General features: G+C 35.8%; 1 protein-coding gene across 3 annotated transcripts in view; it reads right to left on the bottom strand.

Moving 5' to 3' along the window:
- FCHSD2 (FCH and double SH3 domains 2) overlaps window positions 1-25,714 on the bottom strand; it is a 305,717-nt gene that overhangs the window by 68,504 nt on the left and 211,499 nt on the right. For all 3 annotated transcript variants that reach the window (XM_061201281.1, XM_061201283.1, XM_061201282.1), the window contains 2 exons: window positions 15,282-15,404; window positions 4,063-4,158 (listed from right to left, as the gene is read on the bottom strand). In XM_061201281.1, coding sequence (XP_061057264.1) covers window positions 4,063-4,158; window positions 15,282-15,404 — 219 coding nt within the window. The remainder of the gene's footprint in view (window positions 1-4,062; window positions 4,159-15,281; window positions 15,405-25,714) is intronic.

Here is a 25,714-nt window from a genome sequence, read left to right as displayed (position 1 = left end):
ATTTTTGACTTTTGTAGGGAAAATACTGGAATTTGAAATGGGTTATATTAAAAAGTTTCTAAAAAAAATGTTAAGATAATATACGAAAACCTTCAGAAGAAAATAAGTTACCTTTAATCATGGTGGTGACTTTAAAAGTCCTATGGCTTTCCTGAATGCATCTTACCTAGATCTAGATCAAATATTTATTGACTACTCATCTCTATATAAGGCAAGGGTATATACAAATTATACACAATAAATATCTATTGAGTGAATAAAAAATGTGTTAAATCCATAAGGAGTTCAAAGTTCCTAATATAAATTATAAAATCCAAAATAAAATTAAGGAACAATACTGTCCTGCAGGGGGAATCCATCTGCAACTACCATATGACTGTCCTACTTGAAAACATTCCATAGTTCTCCATATACTACCATATGTAAAGCTCAAACACAAAATCTGGTTGCAACCTACATTTATGGTGTTGTTCAACACCTTCACCATACCAAACCTACTTGCTATTTCAAATACAGGTAATGCACTTTCAAGCTTTTCTGGCTCCAACACTTATTAGCTGAGTGATCTTGAGCAAATTTCTTAACCATAGTTTCCTCGACTATAAAATGAGTATTAAAAAGAGAACCTAAAATATGGGATTATTGAGAGGACTAAATGAGTTAATACAGGCAATGCAATTAGAAAAACATCTAGCATGAAACAAATCTTCAGTGAATTTCACCTATTATTTTCATTATTTTCAATTGTTATTTTCACTTCCTGGCATGTTGTTTTTCAATCACTGCAAAGTAAATTTCAATTCATCTTCAAGATCTAATCCATACTAAGAAGACAAACAATCTGATAAAAAAAGACAAAAGATATGAATAGACATTTTACCAAAGTAAATATATGAATCACTAATAAGCTCATTAGAAGATACTCAACATCATCAGTCATTAGGTTAATGCAAATCAAAACCACAATGAGATACCATTTCACATCCTCTAGGATGGCTATAAGCAAAGAGATAGAGAAACAATAACAAATGGAAGTGAAGATGTGGAGAAACAAGAACCCATATACATACAATGGTAGTAGAAACACAAAATGGTAGCCACTTTGGAAAAGTTTGTCAATTTCTTAAAAAGTGAAACAAATTTACCATAAGACTCAGCAACTCAAGAGTATTGAAAACATACTCATACAAAGACTTGTACACAAATGTTAATATCGGCATTATTGATAACAGCCAAAAGTGGGTAACAACCTAAATGCCTATCACTGATGAACAGATAAACAAAATGTGGTATATTCATAACATTATTCAGTAATTAAAAAGGTACAAACTATTGATACATTCTAAGACATAGATGAACCTCAAAAACATGCTAAGTGAAAGAAGCAAGACATAAGAGACCACATATTGTATGATTCAATTTATATGAAATTTCTAGAAAACGGAAACCTATAGAGAAAGAAAATAGATTAGAGGTTGCCTGGGCAGGGGATGGGAATAGGGATTAACAGTAAACGGACGCGAGGGATCTTACTGGGGTCATGAAAATGTTCTAAAACTTACTTGTGATGATGGTTGTACAATTTGGTCAATTTACTAAAAATCAGTGAATCATATACTTGAAATGGGTGAATTATATGATATGTAAATATGCCTCAAAAAATTTGTAAAACAATTATACTACATCAGGATGCATTAACTGTACCCATCAATGGACAGCAGGAGCACTCTATCATATACAGCACTTGCCTCACTATATTTTACTTATTTGTGTACATGTCAGTGAGCTCATCTAGTCCAGGCTCTTAACATGTAATAGCTATCCTCAGCCTCTATCTGAACGATTGGCACTCAGATGCAGTAGGGACTCAGTGTCTGTTGAATTAAAATATGCTCCAAAATAGGATAGGAACAATAGCAATTTCAGAAATACGACAGAAGATAGTGGCAATCAGTGCTTCCTACATGCCCTGCATTTACCCGGCAGGAGGAGTAAGTTAATGGGGCACTGACTGGCACTCTCCATGACAGGCTTTTCCAAGAAGAAACCAGAAAAGCAAGTAAACAATGGTTCCATTCTCATATGAAAGAACAGTACTAGTCCATACTGAGTAAAAACAATTATTTGGGATTTTATTCTTTGTGAGCAGTAAGAATACTTAATCTACAACAAAACAAGAAGTACATACAACAAATTTTACAGGTAAAAACATTTTCAAAATGATTATTCTAAAGACTTTTTCAATGGTTGACAATCTGGGATGATTTTTACAAATGTGTGAGCATTTATCTTTTTCCATTATGAAAAAATTAACTGCTCCCCAAGTGTTGAACATTTCTTCTTAGAAAACAGAGTAGCATGTGGAAAGAACATTAAACTGCAATCAAGACATTAATGTGTCATTAATTCACTGTATGACTCTGGACAAGTCTCTTTTCCTTTCTAGGCTTCAGTTTCCTCTTTAATAAAGGCAAGTTAGCTCTAAGGTTCTTTCCAGCACTCCTGTTGAGGAAAACTAAGGTGCTTCAGACAAGATGACAAATGAGAAGCTCAATCTTTTCACTATAAACAGGAAAAGAAATCCCTAATTTATAAGGGAAAAACAGAAAGCCCCAGCTTATGCATTCAGTAGCCCTTTACACATATATTTATAACTTTCATTCCAATACCAGGTCCCACCCTTCATCAGCATGCAAACCCACACACCCCATCCCTCCCACCCTTGACCCACACCCCCATATACCTCAGCTATGGTCATTCTCAGAGCACTGACAGGGGAGAGCTCAATATCCACCAGTTGGGCAGCTTTTAAACTCTGCCCAGTACACATTGCACAAGGACAGAAAACAGCATACAGTTAGAATTTTAAGGCAAACAGGGACACACAGCTAAGAACATTTAGCACAGTGTTCAGAAATAATGAAGGATTTCAGGTTGTCATTGGGCTTTGGATGAGTGAGATGAGAGTCACTATTATTCTGATTTTCCTGAGGAAAATGGGCAAAGATAAAATAATCTCAAATTAGTCGCAATTTTAAGTCAAGCTTGGCAAACTTGTCCATACCCTGTATCCTCAGGACAATGTCTCCGAGTCATTAAGCAAAAGCTGATCAATGAAAAAAAGGCCCTACTATAAAGGGCAAGGGTTAATGATCTAGAGGGAAATGCTGATTTCCTACATTTCTTTATATAGCCATTAACAGGGCTACTTAAAATTTAGTAGGAAAAGTAATGAAGATATCTCCAGCAAAGGTTTCTATTAAACTGATACCATTAAACTCTGATATCATAAACTTCCCTGGTTTTGATTCTAGGTTTACCAAGACTTTACCAATACAACTTGACTTCCCTCTTGGCTTGCCTGCATTGAGAGAATGTGCTAGATATGCCAACATGTGCTTTCTCACCTTGTAGAAGTTAAATACCTTTTAAAAAATGTTATTAAATTAGTATTCTGGTTCTTTTTCTTTAATTAAAAAATGGCTATCATTTTTCATAGAGTAAACTCAAGGATAAAAATGTATGATTAATGATTGTTTTTTAAACACTGCCAATTTGGCATTTGTGTTAATACTTTAACATTCTAAGAAATCTGAAAGGAATTATAAAGGGTCTATAATTTTTAATAAAACCAGTAAAAATATTTGTATGCATATATTCATTATTCTATTTATTAATTCTATTCTGGTTAAAACTTAACCACTGGTTTCTTTGGAAGGGTATGCATGTGAAGAATTTCATGAATAGAAAGTATGTAATTTACATTTGAATTGAAAAAAATTTACTGAATATTTTTTTCTTTTTCCCTCAGTTCAGTTTTCAGATTTCCAGTAAATTGTTTTATGATTTAACCTTATTAAGCAGAAAGTTGTTAGCATAAAGATACTGGGCGTGTTAGTCACATTTTAGAAAGAAGAAATGTCACAGTTTCTCTGCATCCTCACAGTTCTGTTATAATATTGAGATACACTCAGTTTTTGTCTGTCTATTCCAAGGATAGTAGTTATTTAAGAACAAATATAGCTTAAAGACAAATGAAATGAAAATCTGGAATTCCCTTACAGTATCACTGTCACAAGGCTGGAACTGGAAGGGCTGGGGTTTGTGAAATACAGCATTCTCTTGTAAAAACAGCTGAAGATTATAGTCTCGTACCACCTAAAGAGAAAATAAAATATCTTTAAGTCTTTAATAAGGTTAAAATGTTCAATAATTGTGTTTTAAAGTTTAAGCTTTATTCTGCTGTTTTCTAAAAATGAGCAATCATCAAGTACTACGTGGTCAAAAAGAAATTATAATTACAATTTTTTTTTTTTCATTTTAGATAATAGTTGTTATCCTTGTGCCCCATTTTCTCAAGAATCTAAGTATGGAAAGTACTAGTTTAGAAACTAGCCCAGATTTGGGGACTAGACAATATGCACTATTTTAAGACTGCAAAAAGATGGCTATTACACAAAATGTCATTCTTTTGAACGGGGGATAGGTGCAAATAGGGAAGCACATTAGTTTGTCAGGTCTCTCCCAGTTCTCAAGTTTTGTAGGCCTCTTAAAGTTTGCTTTATGGAGATTGCCATCTACTAGGAAACTGCCAAATAACCTTATACATAACACAAAATCGTATTTTTCTAGTACTTCTTGCCACCTTTTTAAGGAGGTTGTATTCTAATTACCATCTTAAAGCATACCAAGAAGACAGACTAGAAAGGAATTCATAGAGAAGGGGAATTCTAATACACATAAAGTAACAAAACAAATAGCACAGAAAGACAGTCATCTAAAAAGAATTCATTGTATTATATACTCTGGGAAAGAGTGGAAATCAGCAACATTTGATTGTGCAGAAACCTATTTTCTATTTTGCTACACTGCTTACCCTTGACTCTTCTTTCATTTGTAGTATATTACAGCTCATTAGCACCTCCGCCAGAGGATGGGCAGAAGAAGGAAGAAAAGTTTAAAGCAGCTCTGTGGCTATACTTTAGTAGTCCTGGGAAAAGAATTCATTCAGGAGATGGAGAAAGTAGGAGGTATATTCTGCATTTTATTTACCAGCACAACCCAATTCTCTATTGCTCCTCTGCACCCCCCACCCCCATTCAACAACCATTTACTGAGACAGCTTATCAGGCCTAATGTTAAATGCAGCAGAGAGGGGGAATACACAGAGGAATAAATATGAATAAAGTTAATATCTTCAAGGAATTTATAATCTAGAAACTGGGAGAACTAAATAGATTACACAATTAAAATACACTATCAAAGTATGTAGAAGGTACTAGGAGAGCACAAAAGATGGTGCTATTTAATCCAGACTGAAGGGGTAGGATGGAGGAAGGAGTGGTTGAAAAAAGGGAAATGGGTTTTTTTCTTTTCCTGGATTCCAGTTTTAAGCTAGAGTAGCTGTGAAAGCTCTTTTTTTTTTTTCTTTTTAAAATTATTTATTTATTTATTGGTTGGTTGGTTGGTTGTGTTGGGTCTTCGTTGCTGCGCGCGGGCTTTCTCTAGTTGTGGAGAGTGGGGTCTACTCTTTGTTGCGGTGTGCGGGCTTCTCATTGAGGTAGTTTCTCTTGTTGCGGAGCAAGGGCTCTAGGCCCGCGGGCTTCAGTAGTTCCAGCACATGGGCTCAGTAGTTGCAGCACGTGGGCTCTAGGGTGCGTGGGCTTCAGTAGTTGTAGCTTAGTTGCTCCGCAGCATGTGGGATCTTCCAGGACCAGGGATCGAACACAGGACTGCGCCACCAGGGAAGTCCCCTGTGAAAGCTCTTGACACAGCCCTGAGACACAGCCTTACTAGTCACCATGCAAAAAAAGCTAAGAGGATCATCTTTCTAGTTGCTAAACCTATCCTCTCAAGCACCACAAACCAAACTTCCTTTTCCTTCTTTCTTTCCTCTTTTTCTTTCTTTCAAGGGGGAAGTATCAACCTTTTTAAATTTTTAATTTTTTGTTACAGAACATTTCAAAGTAGAGAGAACAGAATAATGTATCCCCATGTACCTACCACCCAACTTCCAAAAACACAAATTCTTGTTTCATCTATAAACCTACCTGCTCCTCCCCTCCCCCAATTCTATTGAAGCACGTCCTAGACATATCATTTCATCTATAAATATTTCAGTGTAATGTCTAAAAGACAAAGACTTTAAAAAATATATCCATATTAAAATTTACAAAAAATATTATAAAACAACCAGTAAGTGTTCAAATTTCTGTTTCATATTTTAAAAAGTTTTTCAAATTGGGATCACAGTAAGGTTCCCACAGTGCAAATGGATGATGTTGCTTAGGTTTGTTTTCATATATAGGTTTCTTCCTCCATCTCCCTTACCTCCATCCCCCTGCAATTTGTTTGCTGAAGAAACTGAGTTTTTGTTTTGTAGAGTTTCCCACAGTCTGAGTTTTGTTGACTCTATCCTCGCAGTATTCTGTTTCTTGTGTGTCCTGTAAGTTGATGCTTCTTTGCATTTAGGTTTTTTTAATTTTTTGACAAGGTGGTGTTTACTTCTATGAAGAGGCTTGCCTCTGACTTGTCTCTTTTTGATATTAACAGTTGTAGTGGGCTGAATGAATGGTGGCCCCCCAAAAGAGATGTCCATGTCCTAATCCCTGGAACTTGTGAATGCTACCTCATTTGGAAAAAGGCCTTTTGCAGATGTAATTGTTAAGGATTTTGAGATTAGGAAGTCATTCTGGATTCTGTGGTTGGGCCCTTAATCTAATGATAAGTGATGTCATTATAAAAGGCAAACAGAAGAAAACACAGACAGAAGAGGAGCCAACGAGACCAGATGTAGAGATTGGAGTAATGTGACCACAAACCAAAAAATGTCTGAAGCTATGAGAAGCTGGAAGAGGTAAGAAACTGATTATCCTCTGAAGCCTTTGGAGGGAGTGCAGCCTTGCTGACACTTTCATTTCTGACTTTTGGCCTCCAGAACTCAGAGGGAATAAATTTCGGTCATTTTACGCCATCCAGTTTATGGTAATTTGTACAGCAGCCGCAGGGAACTAATAGAACAGACCTATGATGATAAATGCCTAAACATATTAGGGGTTACAAAAACTAGAGATTTTTCTATTTTTTCTATCACTTTTTCAAGGAATTCTATCATTCCTGTTTCATTTATTAGCTGGAATACTTCCATAAGAAAAACTTTCCAAGTCAATTATTTAGTTACCTTGAGGTACATTTTGTATAAGCCAGGATAAACATTTCCTCTTCCCTTTATTATCTAGTTTTCAAATTGAGCTGTTTCCCTAGCAACCTCCAAAGAATGACCAATTATAGCTTTAATAAATTATTATTATGAAGTCATGGATTTAAAAATATTTGATGTGTTTTAATCTACTGCTGTTATTATCATTATTGATGCTAAAATTATCCCATCTTTGGCTAGCAAGATCATATCCTGAGTCCCTTTGAGATGGGACTAGTAGTTTTTGATAGTTTTGACAGTTTCTTGCTTTCCATTATGACAAATTATTTAACATTTACCTTAAATATTTCATGTCCCAGATCTAGAATCAGTGCTATTTTCCCAAGAAGCACTGTTCTTATTTATTTACTTTTATTATTATTTTTTTTAAGTGAGTAGGAGAAAGTACATAGAAAACAAGATCTGTACACTAGAGGTACTGGGTTAGTTACTGGTCTTCTCTCTCGAACAATTCATTTTGAAAGGAAGTTGCAAAGAGATCCTGTGCACCTCCCAATGCCAGCGTCTTGCATAAATATAGTAAATATCAAAACCAGGAAATCGACACTGGTACAAAGCATAAAGCTTATTTAGATTTCACCAGTTATATATGCACTCATTTTGGGGTGGTGTATGTGTAGAGGTCTATACAACTTTATCATATGTATAACTTCATGTAACCACTATCACAATCAAGATACTTAACTGAACCATCACCACATGACTCCCTTGTGCTACTCCATAATAGCTCCCTCTACTTTCCTCTTCCCTAATTCCTGGCAATTGCTAATCTGCTCTCTATTTCTATAAATATGTTATTTCACAAATGTTACATAATGGAATCATGCACCATATATCTTTTCTTTTTTGGCCATGCAGCACGGCATGAGGGATTGAACCCGTGCCCCCTGCAGTGGAAGCACGGAGTCTTAACCACTGGACCACCAGGGAAGTCCCACCATATATCTTTTTGAGATTTCCATTTTCACTCAGCATAATTTCCTATAAGTTCATCCAATTTGTTGCACGTATCAACAGTTCACTCCTTTTTATTGCTGAGTAGTATTCCATAGTATGGAAGTACCACCATGTGTTTGATCCGTCACTCACTGAAGGTCATTTAAGCAGTTTCCAGTTTTTGGCTATTATGAATAAAGCTACTCTACATTTGTGTCCAAGTTTCTGTGTGAAAATAAATTTTCATTTTCTCTGGGATATATGCCCAATCTCTCTCTCTGTAAAGCTGTTACTGAAGTATAACTGACATACAATAAACTGTACATATTTAAAGTGTATACTTTGATAAGTCTTAACTTACCTATACACCTGTAAAAATATCACCACAATCAAGACAATGAATTTATCTCTCACTCTCAAAAGTTTTCTCATACCCTTTGTAATCTTTCCCTCCAGTCCCTTCCTGCTCCCCTCTGTCATTCCTTGTGACAACTGAGGTCAGGCCTTAAATCTCATTACTGATGTATCCTTCAGCAACTAGCAGAGTGACTCTGTCTAAAGTAGCATTCAATAAACAGTTGTTAAAGAACACCTCTGTATCCATCACTGAGACTAAACAAAACATTACTATTACTGTCGAAATCTATATACCCTCTCCTTATTGCATTCCCACCTTCCTTCGAAGGAGTGTTCCTCAACCTTTTTTTTTTTTTAAATGTTTTTTAAGTGTTATCACTCCCACTCCCCAATCCAGGGACCCTTTTAAGACATTTTTTCCCTAATCTCCCTCTTTGATTAAATTTTAATACCACAAATATACTATATATATGTTTATATACTGTGGCCTGCTGTAATATCTAAGATTTTTTTGCAAACCACCCCTCAAAATCCGGAAAAAATTTTTACTCCCTTGGGGAATATCTGCCCCTCTGCAAATGCATGCTGCTCTAGATGTAACCACTCTACTGAATTTTACCAAGCTCCTCTTTTTTTTTTTCCTTTTAATAGTGTTACTACATATGATGTATCTCAAAATGATACTGTTTTCTTGGATATTTTTGTACACTGTATAAATGGCATCTTAGTATGTGTATTCTTTTGCAAGTTCCTTTTTTTTTTAAATTGAAGTACAGCTAATTTACAATGTTGTGTTAATTTCAAGTGTAAAGCAAAGTGATTTAGCCATACACACACACACACATATTCTTTTTCAGATTCTTTTCCATTATAGGTTACTACAAATACTGAGTATAGTTCCCTGTGCTATACTGTAGGTCCTTGTTGTGCAATTTGCTTTTTGCTCAATATTACATTTGTGAATCTCACCCATATTAATGCATGTGCCTACAGAGCTTCCATTTTTATTGCTATCTTGTATTCCATTATTCATCTTACTGTCAGTGGACAGCTGGGTTATTTCTAGCTTTTTCTAGTCTTATAAAGGAAGTTGCTATGAACATTCTTTCAAAAGTCTCCTCGTACCCACGTGCCAGAGTTTCTCTAGGTTATATTCCGAGCAGTAGAACTGCTGGGTCATAAGCTAAGTGCATCTTTAAATTGACTAGATAATGTCAAATGTTTTTAAATTGGATGTATCAATCTGTACCCTTCAGGGCAGTGTAAAAGTTTCTGTTAATCCATATTCTCACCAACAGTCATTCCTGTCTGTTTCTGTCAATCTCATAAGTGTAGAATAGAATCTCATGGTGATTTTAATTTCCATTTCTTTGATTAATAGTGAGTATAAGCGTCTGTATTAGTTTCCTAGGGCTGCCATAACAAAGTATCACAGACGAGGTGGCTTAAACAACATAAACTTGTTTCCTCACAGTTCTGGAGGCTAGAAGTCCAAGATCAAGGTGTTGGCAGGGTCGGTTTCTTCTGAGGGTCTCTTTCCTTGGCTTGTAGATGGTCATCTTTTCCTGGTGTCTTCATATGGTCTTCCCTCTGTGCCTGTTTGTGTTCTAACCTCCTCTTATAAGGACACCAATCATGCTGGATTAGAGCTTGTCCATATGACCTCATTTTACCTTAATAACCTCTTTAAAGGCCCTATATCCAAAAACAGTCACAGTCTGAGGAACCAGAGGTTAGGACTTCAACATATGAATTTTAGGGGGACACAACCTAGCCCATAAAAACATCTTTTAATATGGTAATAGCTATTTATATATTTTATTCTGTGGGACACATGTTGTATGATGTATCAGTAGTTCATTCTTTTTTATGAACAAATAATATTCCATTGTATGGATATACTGTGTTTTATTTATCTAATCATCAGTTGATTGACATTTAGGGTGTTTACATTTATTGGCTATTATGAATAACACTGCCAGGAACATTTCTGTACAAATTTTTGTTTAAACACTTTTTTTCAATTCTCTTAAAGTGGAAGTGCCGAGTCATATGGTAACTCTGTGTCTTACTTTTTGAGGAACTACCGAACTGTCTTCCACAGTGGCTGTACTATTTTACATTCCTACAAACGCTGTACAAGGGTTCTATTTTCTCCACATCCTTGCCAACACTTGCTATTGTGTGTGTGTTTGTTTTTAAATACTAAAGCTATCCTACTAGGTGGGAAGTGGTATTTCATTGTGGTTTTGATTTGCATTTCTCTAATGACTAACAGTGCTGAGGATCTTTTCATGTGTACATTTTCATTGGAAAAATGTCTATTCAAGTCCTTTGTCCTTTTTTAAATTGGGTCATTTGTCTTTTATGTGTTGAGTTGTAAAAGTTATTTATATGTTCTGAATATTAAATTCCTATCAGACACGATTTATACATATTTTCTCCCATTCTATGGGCTGTCATTTTCACATTCTTGATAATGTTCTTTGATGCACAAAAACTTTTAATTTGATGAAGTTCAGCTATCTATCTTTTATTGCTTGTGCTTTCATGTTAAATCTAAGAATACATTGGCAAATTCAATAAAGATTTACCTCTGTTCTCTTCTATAATTTTATAGTTTTAGGTTGTTGACCCATTTTGAGTTAATTTTTATATATGGAGTGAGGAAGGGGTTTAACTTTATTCTTTTGCATGTAGTTATCCTGTTGTTTGAGCACCTCTTATTGGAGAGACTATTCTTTCTCTATCAAATGGCCTTGACAACCTTGTCGAAATCAATTAGCCACAGATGTTTGAGTTTATTTCTGGACTCTCAATTCTTACTGGTCTACATGTCTATCCTTATACTACTACCATACTATCTTGATTAGATTGCTTTGGGGAATATTGAAATATATATTTTTAAAAATATTTATTTATTTATTATTTATTTTTTTAGGCTGAGCTAGGTCTTAGTTGCAGCACGCGGCATCTTCGTTGCAGCATGCATGAGGGATCCAGCTTCCCAATCAAGAATGGAACCTGGGCCCCCTGCATTGGGAGCACAGAATCTTACCCACTGGACCACCAGGGAAGTCCCTGGGGAATATTGAAATATTAGTGATATGAAACCTTCCAATCCATAAACATTTATTATTTCCATTTATTTAGGTCTTCTTTAATTTCAGCAATGTTTTGTAGTTTTCAATGTACAAGTTTTTCACGTTTTGGATAAATTTACTTATAAGTAGTTATTCTTCAAATGGTATTGTAGTTAGAATTATTTTCTTAATTTTCTTTCAGTTCATTCATTGATGGAGTATTATGGAAACACAACTGATTTTTGTGTTTTGATTTTGTATTTGCAACTTTTGCTGAATTCATTTACTAGCTCTAGGACTTTTGTGGAATCTACAGGATTCTCTATAATCATGTCATGTGCAAATACAGATAATTTTACTTCTTTCTTTCCCATTTGGTGCCTCCTATTTCTATTTCTTGCCTAATTGCTCTGACCAGGACTTCCAGTACAATGGTGAATATTAGTGGTGAAAAGTGGGCATCGTTGTCTTGTTCCTGATCTTACGTGGGGAAAGCTTTCAGTCTTTCACCATTGAGTGTGATATGTGATGTAGGTTTTAAAAAAATGCCCTTTACCATGTTCAGGAAGTTCCCTTCTATTCCTAATCTGCTGAGCATTTTTATAATAAAAGAGTGTTGAATTCTGTCAAATGCTTTTCCTGTGTCTTTTGAGATGATCATGTGATTTTTCCCCTTTATTTTATTAAGTTTACTTTTTTGGTAAGTCTTCAAGGTATTAAGAATGACAATACTAGACAATTTAATTTCCAAAGAAATATAGAATAACATTGTTATTTTTGAATTGTTAGAAGACCTACATTATTAATTGGTAGGAATTCCCTTATGCAGACAGAAAGCAAGCACACATAAACAAACTGTAAGACCAGTAGAACTACTTTTAGAATTAACTATGCCAGAGAAAATATCTCTGACAACATCTGCTTCAGTTACATGTAGAAAGCATTTCATAAAATATTAAGAAGAAAAGCAAGCTTCATAAATAATTAAAATTAAAAGTTCCTAGGGCCAGCTATTTCCCTTTAGGGGATAAAAGATATAGAGGGCACCGTAAAATTTACAATGTGTCACTATGGATTACCTCCAAAATATCTCTGAGAACATGTACAGTTACAATTTAGATATGTGGAAAAAAATGAATTCCGCCCCCCCCCCAAAAAAAAGACAAGCTAGTAATGGTGTAGAATAAAAACCAAAAGAGTTTCAAACTTCTTTTTGGGTTATTAGATCACTAGGTTGCTTTTAGCAGTATAACAAGAGCAGCATAACAAGCTCTTTGTAACAGAAAAACACGTGGCATAAAACTTATAGGTATGAGCTCTTCTGGTACTAGGAACAAAAGGGCACAATTCCTAGTTACATCATTCTTACAAAATTTTTATTACTACCACTTTCAATCTAAACATAAGAGCATCTCATTTATTCCTCATCCCTGGGGAGTAAGATACTCATGTGAGTGAATGTAGTAGAAAATAAAAGCTTATCTCTTTATGTGTCCAAATCAGTTGATTCATTTTTAATTCATTTTCTATGAAAATAATGTAAGCTAAAGAGATAATATAGATAGTAGCAGAGCATGGAAAACACTATGTGTGAGTGTGTGACCTCAGGCAAGCCACATAAACTTCCTGGGTCTGTTTTCCTCTCTATGAAATGAGCATGATAATACCAACCTCAGAGGATGTGCTAAAACCTCCTAGAAAATTGTTAACTGCTGTATAAAATATTAGCACATTTTAAAGACTATATGTTTACCTGTTTTATAAACTAAAGGTAGTGTATTCAACTTAACTTATTCTTGGAAAAAGAGATTTCAAGGAATTCTGTCTCGGACAGTCTCTCTGACAAAATTAGAAATGAAAAATGCCACCCTATTACATACTCCCCCCATTGAATGGAAACTGGAAAAACTCACTTTTAAATAATTCATGGGTTAATGACAGGGGCGGGGGTGGTGGTGGTGGAATGTAAAAGCCCTACAAACATATCATGGACTGCAATTAAAGCAGAAAGAGAAATTTTTTAGGTTCAAGTGGATTTACTTGAAAACAAGAAAGACTGAAAATATAGAACCTAATAGAAAAAAAGCCTGAAAAAGAATAAAAACATAAACTGTAATAAAGTAGAAAGAAATAATGAATATAAAGGCAGAAATTAAGGAGACAGGAAACAATAACATTGAGAAGTAGAACAAGAGCTGGCTCTTGGAAAACATTAATAAAATAGACTGGTAAGTCTGATCAAAGTAAGAGAGAAAGCACAAACAATACTAGAAATGAAAAGGGAGACAACTACAGAGGCAAACAACTTTATATGCAAATTTATGACATCAAATTTGATAAATGAAATGGACAATTCATCTAGGAAAGTGTAAGTTACCAAAATGTACTAAAAAGAAACAGAAAATCTGAATGGACCAATAAATATAAACAATCTGATTACTAGTCAAAAATCAATCTCTCCATAAAAGGAACAAAACCAAGATGTTTTTATAGACTTTTCCCTGCAACATTCTCTCACGGAAGATGTCAAATGTACACATGTTAAAATAAAAAGAATTGTACAGAAACACCTATATACCCACTACCTAGATTCTTCAATTATTATTTTTCTACATTTTCTTTCACTTAACTATCCATCTATCCATCTATTTATCCTTTCTATACATCCATCCTTTTATATCTTTTATTGAATCCTGGGGGGTGAAAATATAAGAATACAAAAATATGACAGGATTTCAAAGCACCAGACTAATGATATTTGTATTCCCATATCAACTTAACATTTTAAATGTTTTTCTAAAAATAGAATTGGAGCTATGGTACACTGAAAATAAGAATAAATACACATGGAGGGGTTCAGGAAGAAAAGTCTGTGTCCCTTTTCTTTCCTGTCTTTGGACACTGTCTTGTGAGATGGAGACCCTGATTCCTTTCCAAACAACTTTCTAAGGTATTAGCTAGTTCCTGCTCCTCCTGCCAAAAAGGAGAATTGAACTGGATCTTTTAAAATAGCAGTTATAAAATGAATATATTTTAATAAATGTATTCATTCAGTCAGGAAACATTTACTATGCACTTAATTTATCAGAAAGAAAATAAGATTTATTAATCGCAGGAACAATTTATCTTCCAAAGGGCAGTTTCTCTACTGCAAAAAATTTTAATCTGTCAGATCCTAAAGAAAAACAATTTCATTTATTTTCTATGTAAACAGTGTGACATGCCAGCAAAGTTGATGGATGTCAACACTTTTGAATGAAAAGATTACTATCAAAGAATGACTGCATATAGAAGGCAAGGTTAATTTCTAAAAACAAGATATTATAACATTAATTTCTTTATCAATTATAAAATGCTAATTTTCCTTTTTGTGCCCCTTTATTATTCTTCGCACTGACACATGACCTTGTTGTTTTACGAACTGAGTGTATTCAAAATTCATTTGAGTGAAAGATAAAAGCTCTTTAAACCATTCTTCTCAAGAGCAACATGGCAATAGACTTTTTTGACCTTCATCAAGGAGAACAATACACCGTCCAATTTTGTTAGAAGAAATAGCGTTTCCAGGAAATTTGTCCTTTAAAGCATTCTTCTAATGTCATCGGTACCTTCATTTTGTTTGTATGCAAAAAACATTTTAGATTCTAAAATGGATAACATCACATATTGCACTAAAGGTAACTTGCCTTGCTGGAGGTTTCTAATAAAAACTGGAATGTGTTCTGCACAGCTTGGCATGTCTCTAGCTCCGTCCGGCTGAAGGCTATTAAATAATCCTTGAGGTGGTCATATACATTTCCATCAAGAGCCTGTAAAAGAGGAGTAAACAAAAGCAAAAAAATTATGACAAAGCTTTGACACACAATGCCTATTGTTTAAAAGGTAAGTTCAGTTTAAAATCTATTAATAAAAAATTAATAAAAGATATAGGTCGTTATGTAAGGATAAATATAAACCTTAAACAATCACTTGGAAAAACATGAATTTCTCTAATAAATAGGAACTAAAAAAGGTAAACCCCAATATTGGTAAAGTTGTGGGGATAGGATAACACTTGGGAGACAAAATGTTTGGTTTCTGATATTTGTTCATCTGCTTATTAGTTATGTCAACTTCTGTAGTCACTTTATAAGAGTAGGTGTGGGAGTTAAATGAAATAATGGATGTAAAGGATCCAGACACAGTGCCTGGAACAGAACAGACATTCAATAAACATTAATCTCCTCCATTTTTCCTCATCCATTATTGGTAGGATTCTAAATTAATATATTCTTACTATAGAGCAGTCAGAGAAAAAACACAATAGAAATAGTAAAAATAAAAAAATGACTCAGAAGTCCTGTTTTGGGGAAGAAACACCAATGCAAAGTCTACAAAGAGTTTTAAACATTCTTACTTATTTAAGCATTTAGAGCAGGACTCTTTGAAATTGAAAAAAAAGAAGAGAAAACCACTAAACATTTGAGATATATTAAGTTATGATATACACAGTGACTAAAATATGCATAGCCACCAAAATAAAAACCGTGGAAACTGTGTAGATGGAAAAGAATATATTGAATAATTTTAGGCTAACAAAGTAGAATAGAATACATACATACATACTAGCAACAGCTATGGGAAAATATATCAATAACAATAATAATAAAGGTTCTGCAGTCTTACAAATTAACAAAGATCTTAAAAATTGAGGTAAAATTCGCATACCATAAAAGTCACCATTTTAACTATTTCAAAGTGTACAATTCAGTGGCTTTTAGTACACTCACAATGTTGTGTAACCATCACTACTATCTAATTCCAGGGCATTTGCATCACCTCCAAAAGAAATCCCATACCCATTAAGTGGTTGCACCCATTCCTACCTTTCTCCCTGCCTCTGGCAACCACTAATCCACTTTCTTTTTTTAAAATTAATTAATTAATTAGTTAATTTTTTGGGCTGCGTTGGGTCTTCATTGCTGTGCGCAGGCTTTCTGTAGTTGCGGCAAGCAGGGGCTACTCTTCGTTGTGGTGCATGGACTTCTCATTGCGGTGGCTTCTCTTGTTGCGGAGCATGGGCTCTAGGCACGTGGGCTTCAGTAGTTGTGGTTCATGGGCTCCAGAGCGCAGGCTCAGTAGTTGTGGCTCACAGGCTTAGCTGCTCCGTGGCATGTGGGATCTTCCCAGACCAGGGCTTAAACCCATGTCCCCTGCATTGGCAGGAGGATTCTTAACCTCTGTGCCACCAGGGAAGCCCCTCTACTTTCTGATTCTATGAATTTGCTTATTCTGGACATTTCATATAAATGGAATCATATGATATGTGGTCTTTTGTGCCTGCCTCTGTCATTTAGCATGTTTTCAAGGTTCATCAATGTATTAGTACATTTTATGGCTAAACAATGTTGCATTGTATGGATATGCCACATTTTGTTTATTCATTCATTAGTTGGTGGACATTTGGATTGTCTCCACTTTTTGGCTATTATGGATTTTCCAGTTCTCTTGGGTATATATCTAGTATTGGAACTGCTGGGTCCTCTGGTAATTCTGTGTCTAACTATTTGAGGAACTAACAATCTGTTTTCCACGGTGGCTGCACCATTTTACATCTCCACCAGCAATGTATAAAGGTTCTAATTTCTCCACAACCTCATCAATACTTATTTTCTGTTTTTCTCTTTTTAATTATTCAAGCTGTCCTAGTGGTATCTCATTGTGGTTTTGATTTGCATTTCTCTAATGACTAATGATGTTGAGGGATTTTTCATGTGTTTATTGGCCATTTGTATATTTTCTTTGAAGAGATGTCTACTCAAGTCCTACACTCATTTGTAAATTGGGTTGTTTTTCTTTTTGTTGTTGAGTTCTAAGAGTTCTTTATATATTTGAATACTATTTATATATTTGGATACATATATCTTATAAGATATATGATTGTCAAATATAGTCTCCCATTTTGTGGGCTACATTTTCACTTTATTAATAGTGTCCTTTTAAAAAAAAAAATTTACTTATTTATTTATTTGGCTGCGCTGGGTCTTAGTTGTGGCACACGGGATCTTCACTGCAGCATGTGGGATCTTTAGTTGCAGCATGTGGGATCTTTAGTTGCAGCATGCGGGATCTTTAGTTGTGGTATGTGGGATCTAGTTCCCTGACCAGGGATCGATCCCAGGCCCCCTGCATTGGGAGCGCAGAGTCTTAGCCACTGGACCACCAGGGAAGCCCCTCAATAGTGTCCTTTCATGCACAAAAGTTTTAATTTTGTTGAGGTCTAATTTAGCTATTTTTTCTTTTGTTGTTTGTGTTTTGGTGTCATATCTAAGAATCCTCAATGGAGGTTTTATAGTAAGGAAATTATATATCCTACTTTCATTAAACATTCACTATAAAATTGACTTTTAAAAAATACACAAATTCTGTCCCCAAAGCGTTAATAAATCTGCACGTTCTATAGTGCTTAAACCACTAGATGGCACCATCAAGCACTGTAAATATAGGCAGTGCAAATTCCTTAAGATTCCTTTCCATGAGGTTATGCAACATCCCCAGAGAGACTGCTGGTGTTAAGTCTGAATAACAATTCCTACCTTAGGACATGCTTTTCATTAACTTGTTAAAAAATGAACATATAGCTACTTCTGATATGAGGTTTTGCCTTAGAATGCTCTTGGTAGATGGTCATAACCTTGTGTTTGCAGGAAACCTTAGAGCATTTTATTAAACATAGCAAACGGCAATATAGGCATCATGAGCTCCAACCCGCAGAGTTTCTGATTGAGTAGGTTGGGGGTGGGGCCTGAGAATTTGCATTTTCTAACAACTTGCTGCTGGTCTGGGGACCATACTTTGACAGCCACTGGACTAAACAGTCATTTTAGCTGATTAGGTTGAATATTTATGTAGACTTAGATCCTGGTGACCCTGTAGAACCACAGTGGCTGGAGGCAGAGAAGTCCACCATTCTGAATAGGGTCAAGAGCACCAATATATCAAGTAGGCAGATCAGCATCTATTTTCAACTGAGAATCATGCTCTACGTCAGAATTATAAAGGCAGAATGGGAAGGAACTTGAGTTCTGAAATAAGTTGGATATGGGTTAGAATCCCAGAACTTTTACTTCATCATTTTGATGGTTTTCTCTTCTATAATTAGGGAAAGTGGGAATACCACATACTCCACGGGACACTGTGAAGATCAACTAATGTAATGGAAGTGGCCCAATGTTAGTCTCCTTTTTTGCCTTGCTTAAAAATCTTTAATGGATTTGCCACATATTGATAATTATTAAAGCTGGGTAATGAATACATGGGGGTCATTATACTACTATTTTTACTTTGTTGTATACAGGAAATTTTCCATAAAAAAAGTAAAAAGAAAATCTGGATATCATATTAGAAACAAAAAGTGATGCTACAAAAACAAATTTTTTTAAGCTCCCACTGTATATTTTGAAAAGTCAAAATTCTTCAGCTGGTATCTAAAGGCCTTTATAATCTAGTCCCAAACTCCTTCTCGTTAGCACCATCTCTTATCACTGTTGTCTGCACTGTACTCACATCCCAACCACACCAAGTCATTCTGGAAAATGACATTTACTATCATGTTTCCAATTAAGTTATTCTCTTGGCCTGGAATGTCCTTCCCTTCTTCTTACCCACTCAAATAGTAATAATGATGGCTAACACAGGTAACTAACATTTATTAATGGCTCACTATGTTCCAAATGCTTTACAAAGCTGACTCAACCAGTTCCTCCTTAGTGCTTCCACAATCTTTTGTATATTGCATGGGTATTACTGCAAGTCATGGATTAAGTCTTATTCAGGCACAGTGCCTGGCAAGTAGCAGATTCTCAAAAATATTTATAGAATAAATGAACGTTTTACTCTAGAGTTCAATACAGCAACAAAAATGCACTGAATTAGTTAGCTCACAGACAAGCTATTCCCACCATATTCCAGTTAAAAGAAAAATGTACCATTAGTCATCATGTACCAAATACAGTAAAGGCTTCTCTTGGCTTCAGGGACCCAAATGAGGCTTAATGAATTTACATTAGGTGGGAGGTGGGCCAAGTGATTGGGAGCCTCTTCTAGCACACAGAGATTAATCTTAAAATATTTCTTTCATCATGTCATCATATTCACACCCAGAATACCCCAAATTTTAATTATCACCTTTATAGGGTTGCAGTATTCATTAACCTGTCCATGTACCAATTTTTCTGGTTGATAAGAATAAGATAGCTGGAGGCCTTCTGGCCTAGGTGTATTATTGTTAGTGTTCATAAAGTTAATGCAGGAGGTACAAAAATTAAGAAATGGTTGGAATTCAAAGCATAGGAAGTGGATGATTACCCTGTGACTGGCTCCAGCCCCCTGCCTCAAGTTAACTGCAATTGTTTGAACCAGTGATGATGCCGAGAGATGAAGTTCAAAGCAATTCTGGCTAACACTGTCTCAACCTGGTTTGTGATTAGAAGGTAGAGTGCATATATGGACTTTGATAAAAAGCCAATAATTAAAATGAAGTAGTTCCCTAAAACAGAATTAAATACTGGGAACCAAAGGAAAGAGCTTGAAGATGTTTTTTACAAACGCTTCCATCACAGTACTTATCACACAGAGTACTTACCGTTGTCTACCATAGTACTTAGTAACTGTCTCATTTGGATTATTGCTGCAATCTCCTATTGCTCTGCATACAGTTGTCCCTCCCACCAATATGCAATTCTAAATTGCATATTGAAAACATTTATATATGTATCTGATTTCCCCAATACACCATTAATTCCTTGAGGGCAGCAACACTTGTTTCTGCCTATATCCCTACTTTAACCTTAGCAGAGAAAGCCTGCAATAAATAGTTACTGAAATGAACTGAACTGAGAGGGATGGAAGGTACAAAAGCAGGCCCCAATTATATGAGAGGGAAGGCACTGAAGAAATATTTTGAGAGTGAATTAGAGAGAATCAAGCATTTACTTTATCTTAATTGGGTCAGCTTTACTCTGATGAAAAAATATCATGTAATTATTCAGACTGACTTAAATTTTGACCAGACACTATTTCCCTTCTCTGACTTTCACACCTATATATCCAACTGTCTCTTAGACTAAACCATTCTCTTCTCCAACTGCTCTTCTTCTTGTGTTCCTAGCTCAGTGTGTAATGCCACTATCCACTCACCTGCCTAGGTCGGACACTTGGAAGTAAAGGTTTACTTTCCCCTCTGCCTTTCTCTCAACATCTAGTTAATTACTAAATCTTGTTGATTCAATTTCTTAAATATTTATCAAATGCAACCCCTCCTCCTAACCTTCACAGCTACTACCCTCCAGACATCCTGTTTCATCTGGATTACTGCAGCAATCTCCTGTTGCCCTGCATCTTGCCAACCCATTTCTACATTGAGCCTAGGCGGATGTTTCCAAGCTGCATATTTTACTTGACTGCTCAACAATGTTCACTGACTACTCATTACGTTTAAACTAAAGAACAAACAAAACAAAACAAAAACCTTTATGACTTTGTGATTACATGATCTGGACATGGCTTACCTCTTTGCTTCTTTACTTATTGCTCCCCATTTCCTTCCCTATTATCCCTACAATGTACATCTTTTGATTCCTCCAATATTCCTCTTTTATCTCTGGGTTTTCACAAAGGCTCTTCCTTTTTCTTGACTTCTCTCTACCCTCTCCTCCTTGGTTTGGCTAACTCTTACTTATCAAGATCTTCACTTAATCATTAGCTATTCTGGACATCCAGAATGATTAAGTCTTTTTGCTTTATAACTCCTAATCATAGTGTAAAATCTTAGCATAAAATAGGCATTGGTAATGCCTATTTGTCTGTCTTTGCTTTTGGTTTGGTAAGTTCCACGAAGGGAGGGATCTTGTCTGGCTGTTTACCACTGTGTCTTCTGTACTGAGTGCAGGGTTTGATGTACTGGTAGTACTCAATATATATCTGTTCAACAAATAATACACCAATCAGAATTCACATGTTAAAAAAAAAAAGAATGAGTCCACACTTGAGTCCCATGATGGAAAAGTAAGCCTAGTGATGTTATGTAACACTGGTAAAATTTTGTATAAGCTAGAGAAGAAACTAATTTCACAAAACTCTGTCTAATGCAGTAGTTTTCAAACCTTTTTAGTAGTGGCATCTTTTTATGTGGAATCCCAAGACATAAAACATATATGACATTGCACACCTTCTCTCTCCCTCAGATCCTACTCTCTTGACCACAGGGGTAAACTTGAAGGCCAAGCTGGTATGCAAGACAGAACAGCACACCCCTGCCCTTTGCTCAAACTCATTGGGCAGAGTCCGGCACTTGACCTAAATTAAGTCATCCCTGGGATGCAAGCTGAAAGATGAGTTCAAAATGGCCTATTCTTCCCACCAAATGGCTATTCTTCCCCCCAGGAGACTTAAACCAACTCACAAGGAAAAGCAGTGATGAGAAACTTGGCAGAGTAAAGCTGGGAATGGGGGGCAGAGGAGAGGGCAAGAGACTATCCTTGGATTGGGTAGTTCCTGAGCAAGCATCACCTTATCCTTGTGATTTGTTTACCTGAACCAACAAATTCCTATTTTGCTCAAGCTTCTTTGAGTTGAGTCTTTGCTATTTGCAGTTAAGAGACTCCTTACTAAAGCATTATGGATGATAATTGTAGCCTATATCAGCCCTACTATCTAAATTATTCCTCTTGGTTGCATTATAAGAAAAAATCTTGATTCATATAGATCACTAACTGCAAGTAATAACAATTCAATAGCTTGCCTTATATTCCTGGTTCTGTTCAATTAAACAGATCTGAAAGTTTGAAGTAGGCAATTTTTCTTTTTTAAATTTATTTATTATTTATTTATTATTTATTTTTGGCTGTGTTGGGTCTTCGTTTCTGTGCGAGGGCTTTCTCTAGTTGCGGCAAGCGGGGGCCACTCTTCATCGCAATGCGCGGGCCTCTCACTATCGCGGCCTACTGAGCCTGCGCGTCTGGAGCCTGTGCTCCGCAACAAGAGAGGCAATTTTTATTTCAAAGCTGAATCACAAAAACAATCCAAAAGCTTCATGTATTTCTTATAAATTTAAAGTAAGGTAAAAACTTTTTAAGGCTTACAATAAATGATAAAAGTTTCACGACTATGATAGTTTGACAAGGACATGCACGGTGAAGATGCATCTGAGCCCTGTCTAGCATTTATATGAGCAAGGCACAAGAATGTTTTCTAAGTATAGTTGTATGTTCAATTTCAAATGAGCAGATGTGCACAAACTTCAGTTCCTATAGAGATCTGTGTGCAGAGCCATAAATTTCACAATCAATGACACATTAGAATTCACATATATGCTCAGAAATGGCAGGAGAAGCATTCTTTCAAGGTTTATACAAATATGAGTTTATCTGGCAGTATGAGCTTCTTGGTTGCTTCCATTATGCAAAAATTTGGGAGGTAACTCATCCAAATGTACATTTTAAACACAGCCAAACTTTGTTCTTGATTATTTGGTACAAATTGCTAGGGGAAGAAGTCTGTAATACCTAAATTGAGAAACCATGGGGACTTTGATCAGCAATATGTTTTAATAATCTAGCAGTGTTTTTGAAAAAACTGAATTTGAATGCCTTTAAGCATCCATGTTCTTTTCAGTTACCTGTAGACCACATATTCTCTTATATATTACTTCTGCCCTCTTTACTCATTTGATCAACCTGATCTCTAAAATCAGCTGAGTTTGGAACTCAACTCATAGTAGTGAATACTCAAAATAGTAAAGAAAAATTAGGATATCCTAAAGACAAATTCAGAAGCTTAGAATTCTAGGGTGTCCCACTAAACATTTACTTTACAGGAAAGTATAAATTCCTGGAACTTATTTGAAGAGGAACATTATGATGAATTAGGAGTTAGGAGAAAGAAAATTTGTCATTTTTCTAAGCATCTGATGCAATTTTCCCTAAAGTAAGAACTTTAAACAGTGGCTTTCTTATTTAGATCCAGGAAGGGCAGAGATTCTGTAGTCATAGAGTTATGCTGAAATCTCTTGAGTTTCCTTAATGCAGCCTAGAAAAAGCAAACCCTTCTTTTTTTGACAGCAATGGGTATTCTACAAGAGTCTTTGGTAAAAGTCAAGGATATAAATATCAAGATGATGATAAATATAAGCTGTCTTAAAATTAAATCATGAAATCCTGTAGTCCTCCTTTGCTGATGGAAGAAAACAATAATTGCCTGCCTACATTTGTTTCTCTTTCTGAGAAGACTCCAAGCTCTACTTTGGCAGGATGCAAAGAAAAAGTAGATTTTTACAAATTTAAAGAGATCAAAGCAAGTACCGGGCTGTATTTGCATCACTGTAAATATCTTAATCGATGGTTTAATTTGTCAACTGATATAAAGTAAAATTAGAAACACATCACCTAATTTTATACTTGGTTATTTTATTTAAAAGCACTAAATTACTTCAGTTCTATGAAAGAGGAAACAAGTAAGAAACTTTCTGTCTGTGAATTACAAAGCCAGGAAAGGAAAATTCAATACTGCTTTTCTACAAAGCCTGTGTCGTCGGGCTTCCCTGGTGGCGCAGTGATTGAGAGCCCGCCTGCCAATGCAAGGGACACGGGTTCGGGCCCTGGTCCGGGAAGATCCCACATGTCGTGGAGCACCTAGGCCCCTGTGCCACGTCTGCTGAGCCTGCACTCTGGAGCCCGTGAGCCACAAGTACTGAAGCCCGCGCACCTAGAGCCTGTGCTCCGCAGCAAAAGAAGCCACTGCCATGAGAAGCCCACGCCCCGCAACAGAGTGGCCTCCACTCACCGCAACTAGAGAAAAGCCCGCGCGCAGCAACAAAGACCCAACGCAGTCAAAAATAAATAAGTTCATTTATTAAAAAAAAAAAAAAAAAAGTCTGTGTTGTCCTCTTCAGTTACTTACTAGCATGCATTATCTAGTTGTGTGTGCTAAAACCATCTCAAAATTTAGGTTGCAACCCCAAATCAGCATGGTTCAATAGAAAGCCTTGAACCACATACACCTGCATTCAAATCCCAGTTCTACCACTTACTAGAAATGTCACTTTGGGGAAACACTGAACCTTCTTGAGCATTAAATTCCTGATCTGATAGAGTCTAGGGAGTATGGTACTTACCAAAGATGGTTATTAAAATAATAAACCCTAAACATTTCTATGTTCTACCCAAGAATTTCACCTATTTCCCTTATAGGACCTATATTAAAGGATTTTGGTGACAGACCTGGTTTTGAGTCTTGATTCTACTGTGTACTTAAGCTGTATAACCTCTCTAAGCCTCAGTTTCCTCATCTAGAAAGAGATAATAATAGTATCTTTTTGTGAGGTCTGTAAAACAGTGTACTGTTTTAATTCCCTTGTTTCTTTTACTAGCTCTTTTTGAGTTCTTTTCGTAGTGGTCGCCTGAGGATTACAATTAACATCTTAATTTAAAGCAAACTGGTTTGGATTAATGCAAACTTAATTCAACAGAATACAAAAACTATGCTCCTACAGAGACTTCCCTGGTGGCGCATTGGTTAAGGCTCTGCGCTCCCAATGCAGGGAGCCCGGGGTTTGATCCTTGGTCAGGGAACTAGATCCCACATGCATGCCGCAACTAAGGAGCCAGGAAGGTGCAACTAAGGAGCCTTTGAGCTACAACTCAGGAGCCCACCTGCCGCAACTAAGACCCAGCGCAACCAAATAAATAAATAAATATTTTTTAAAAAAACAAACAAAAAACTGTGCTCCTACATAGCTCTATTCTCTCCCTCTTCTTGTCATAGAGCTATATCTTTATACATTATAAGCCCATCAATGTTTTATAATTATTGCTTTATGCATTGTCTTTTTTTTAAAGGGAGAGGTATTTTATTTATTTATTTATTTATTTATTTATTTATTTATTTATTTTATTTATTTTTAATCTTTTGGCTATGCGGCATGTGGGATCTTAGTTCCCCGACCAAGGATCAAACCCATGCCCCCTGCAGTGGAGGCACTGGAAACATAGTCTTAACCACTGCACCGCCAGGGAAGTCCCTATTGCATTATGCATTGTATTTTAAATCAGACTTAAATTATCTACTCCTTTTTCAAACTGGA

This window comes from Eubalaena glacialis, chromosome 10 (assembly GCF_028564815.1).
Source record: "Eubalaena glacialis isolate mEubGla1 chromosome 10, mEubGla1.1.hap2.+ XY, whole genome shotgun sequence".
NCBI classification, from domain to species: Eukaryota; Metazoa; Chordata; class Mammalia; order Artiodactyla; family Balaenidae; genus Eubalaena; species Eubalaena glacialis.
The sequence above is the reverse complement of the archived record's forward strand: the minus strand, read 5'-3'. Positions and strand labels throughout refer to the sequence as shown.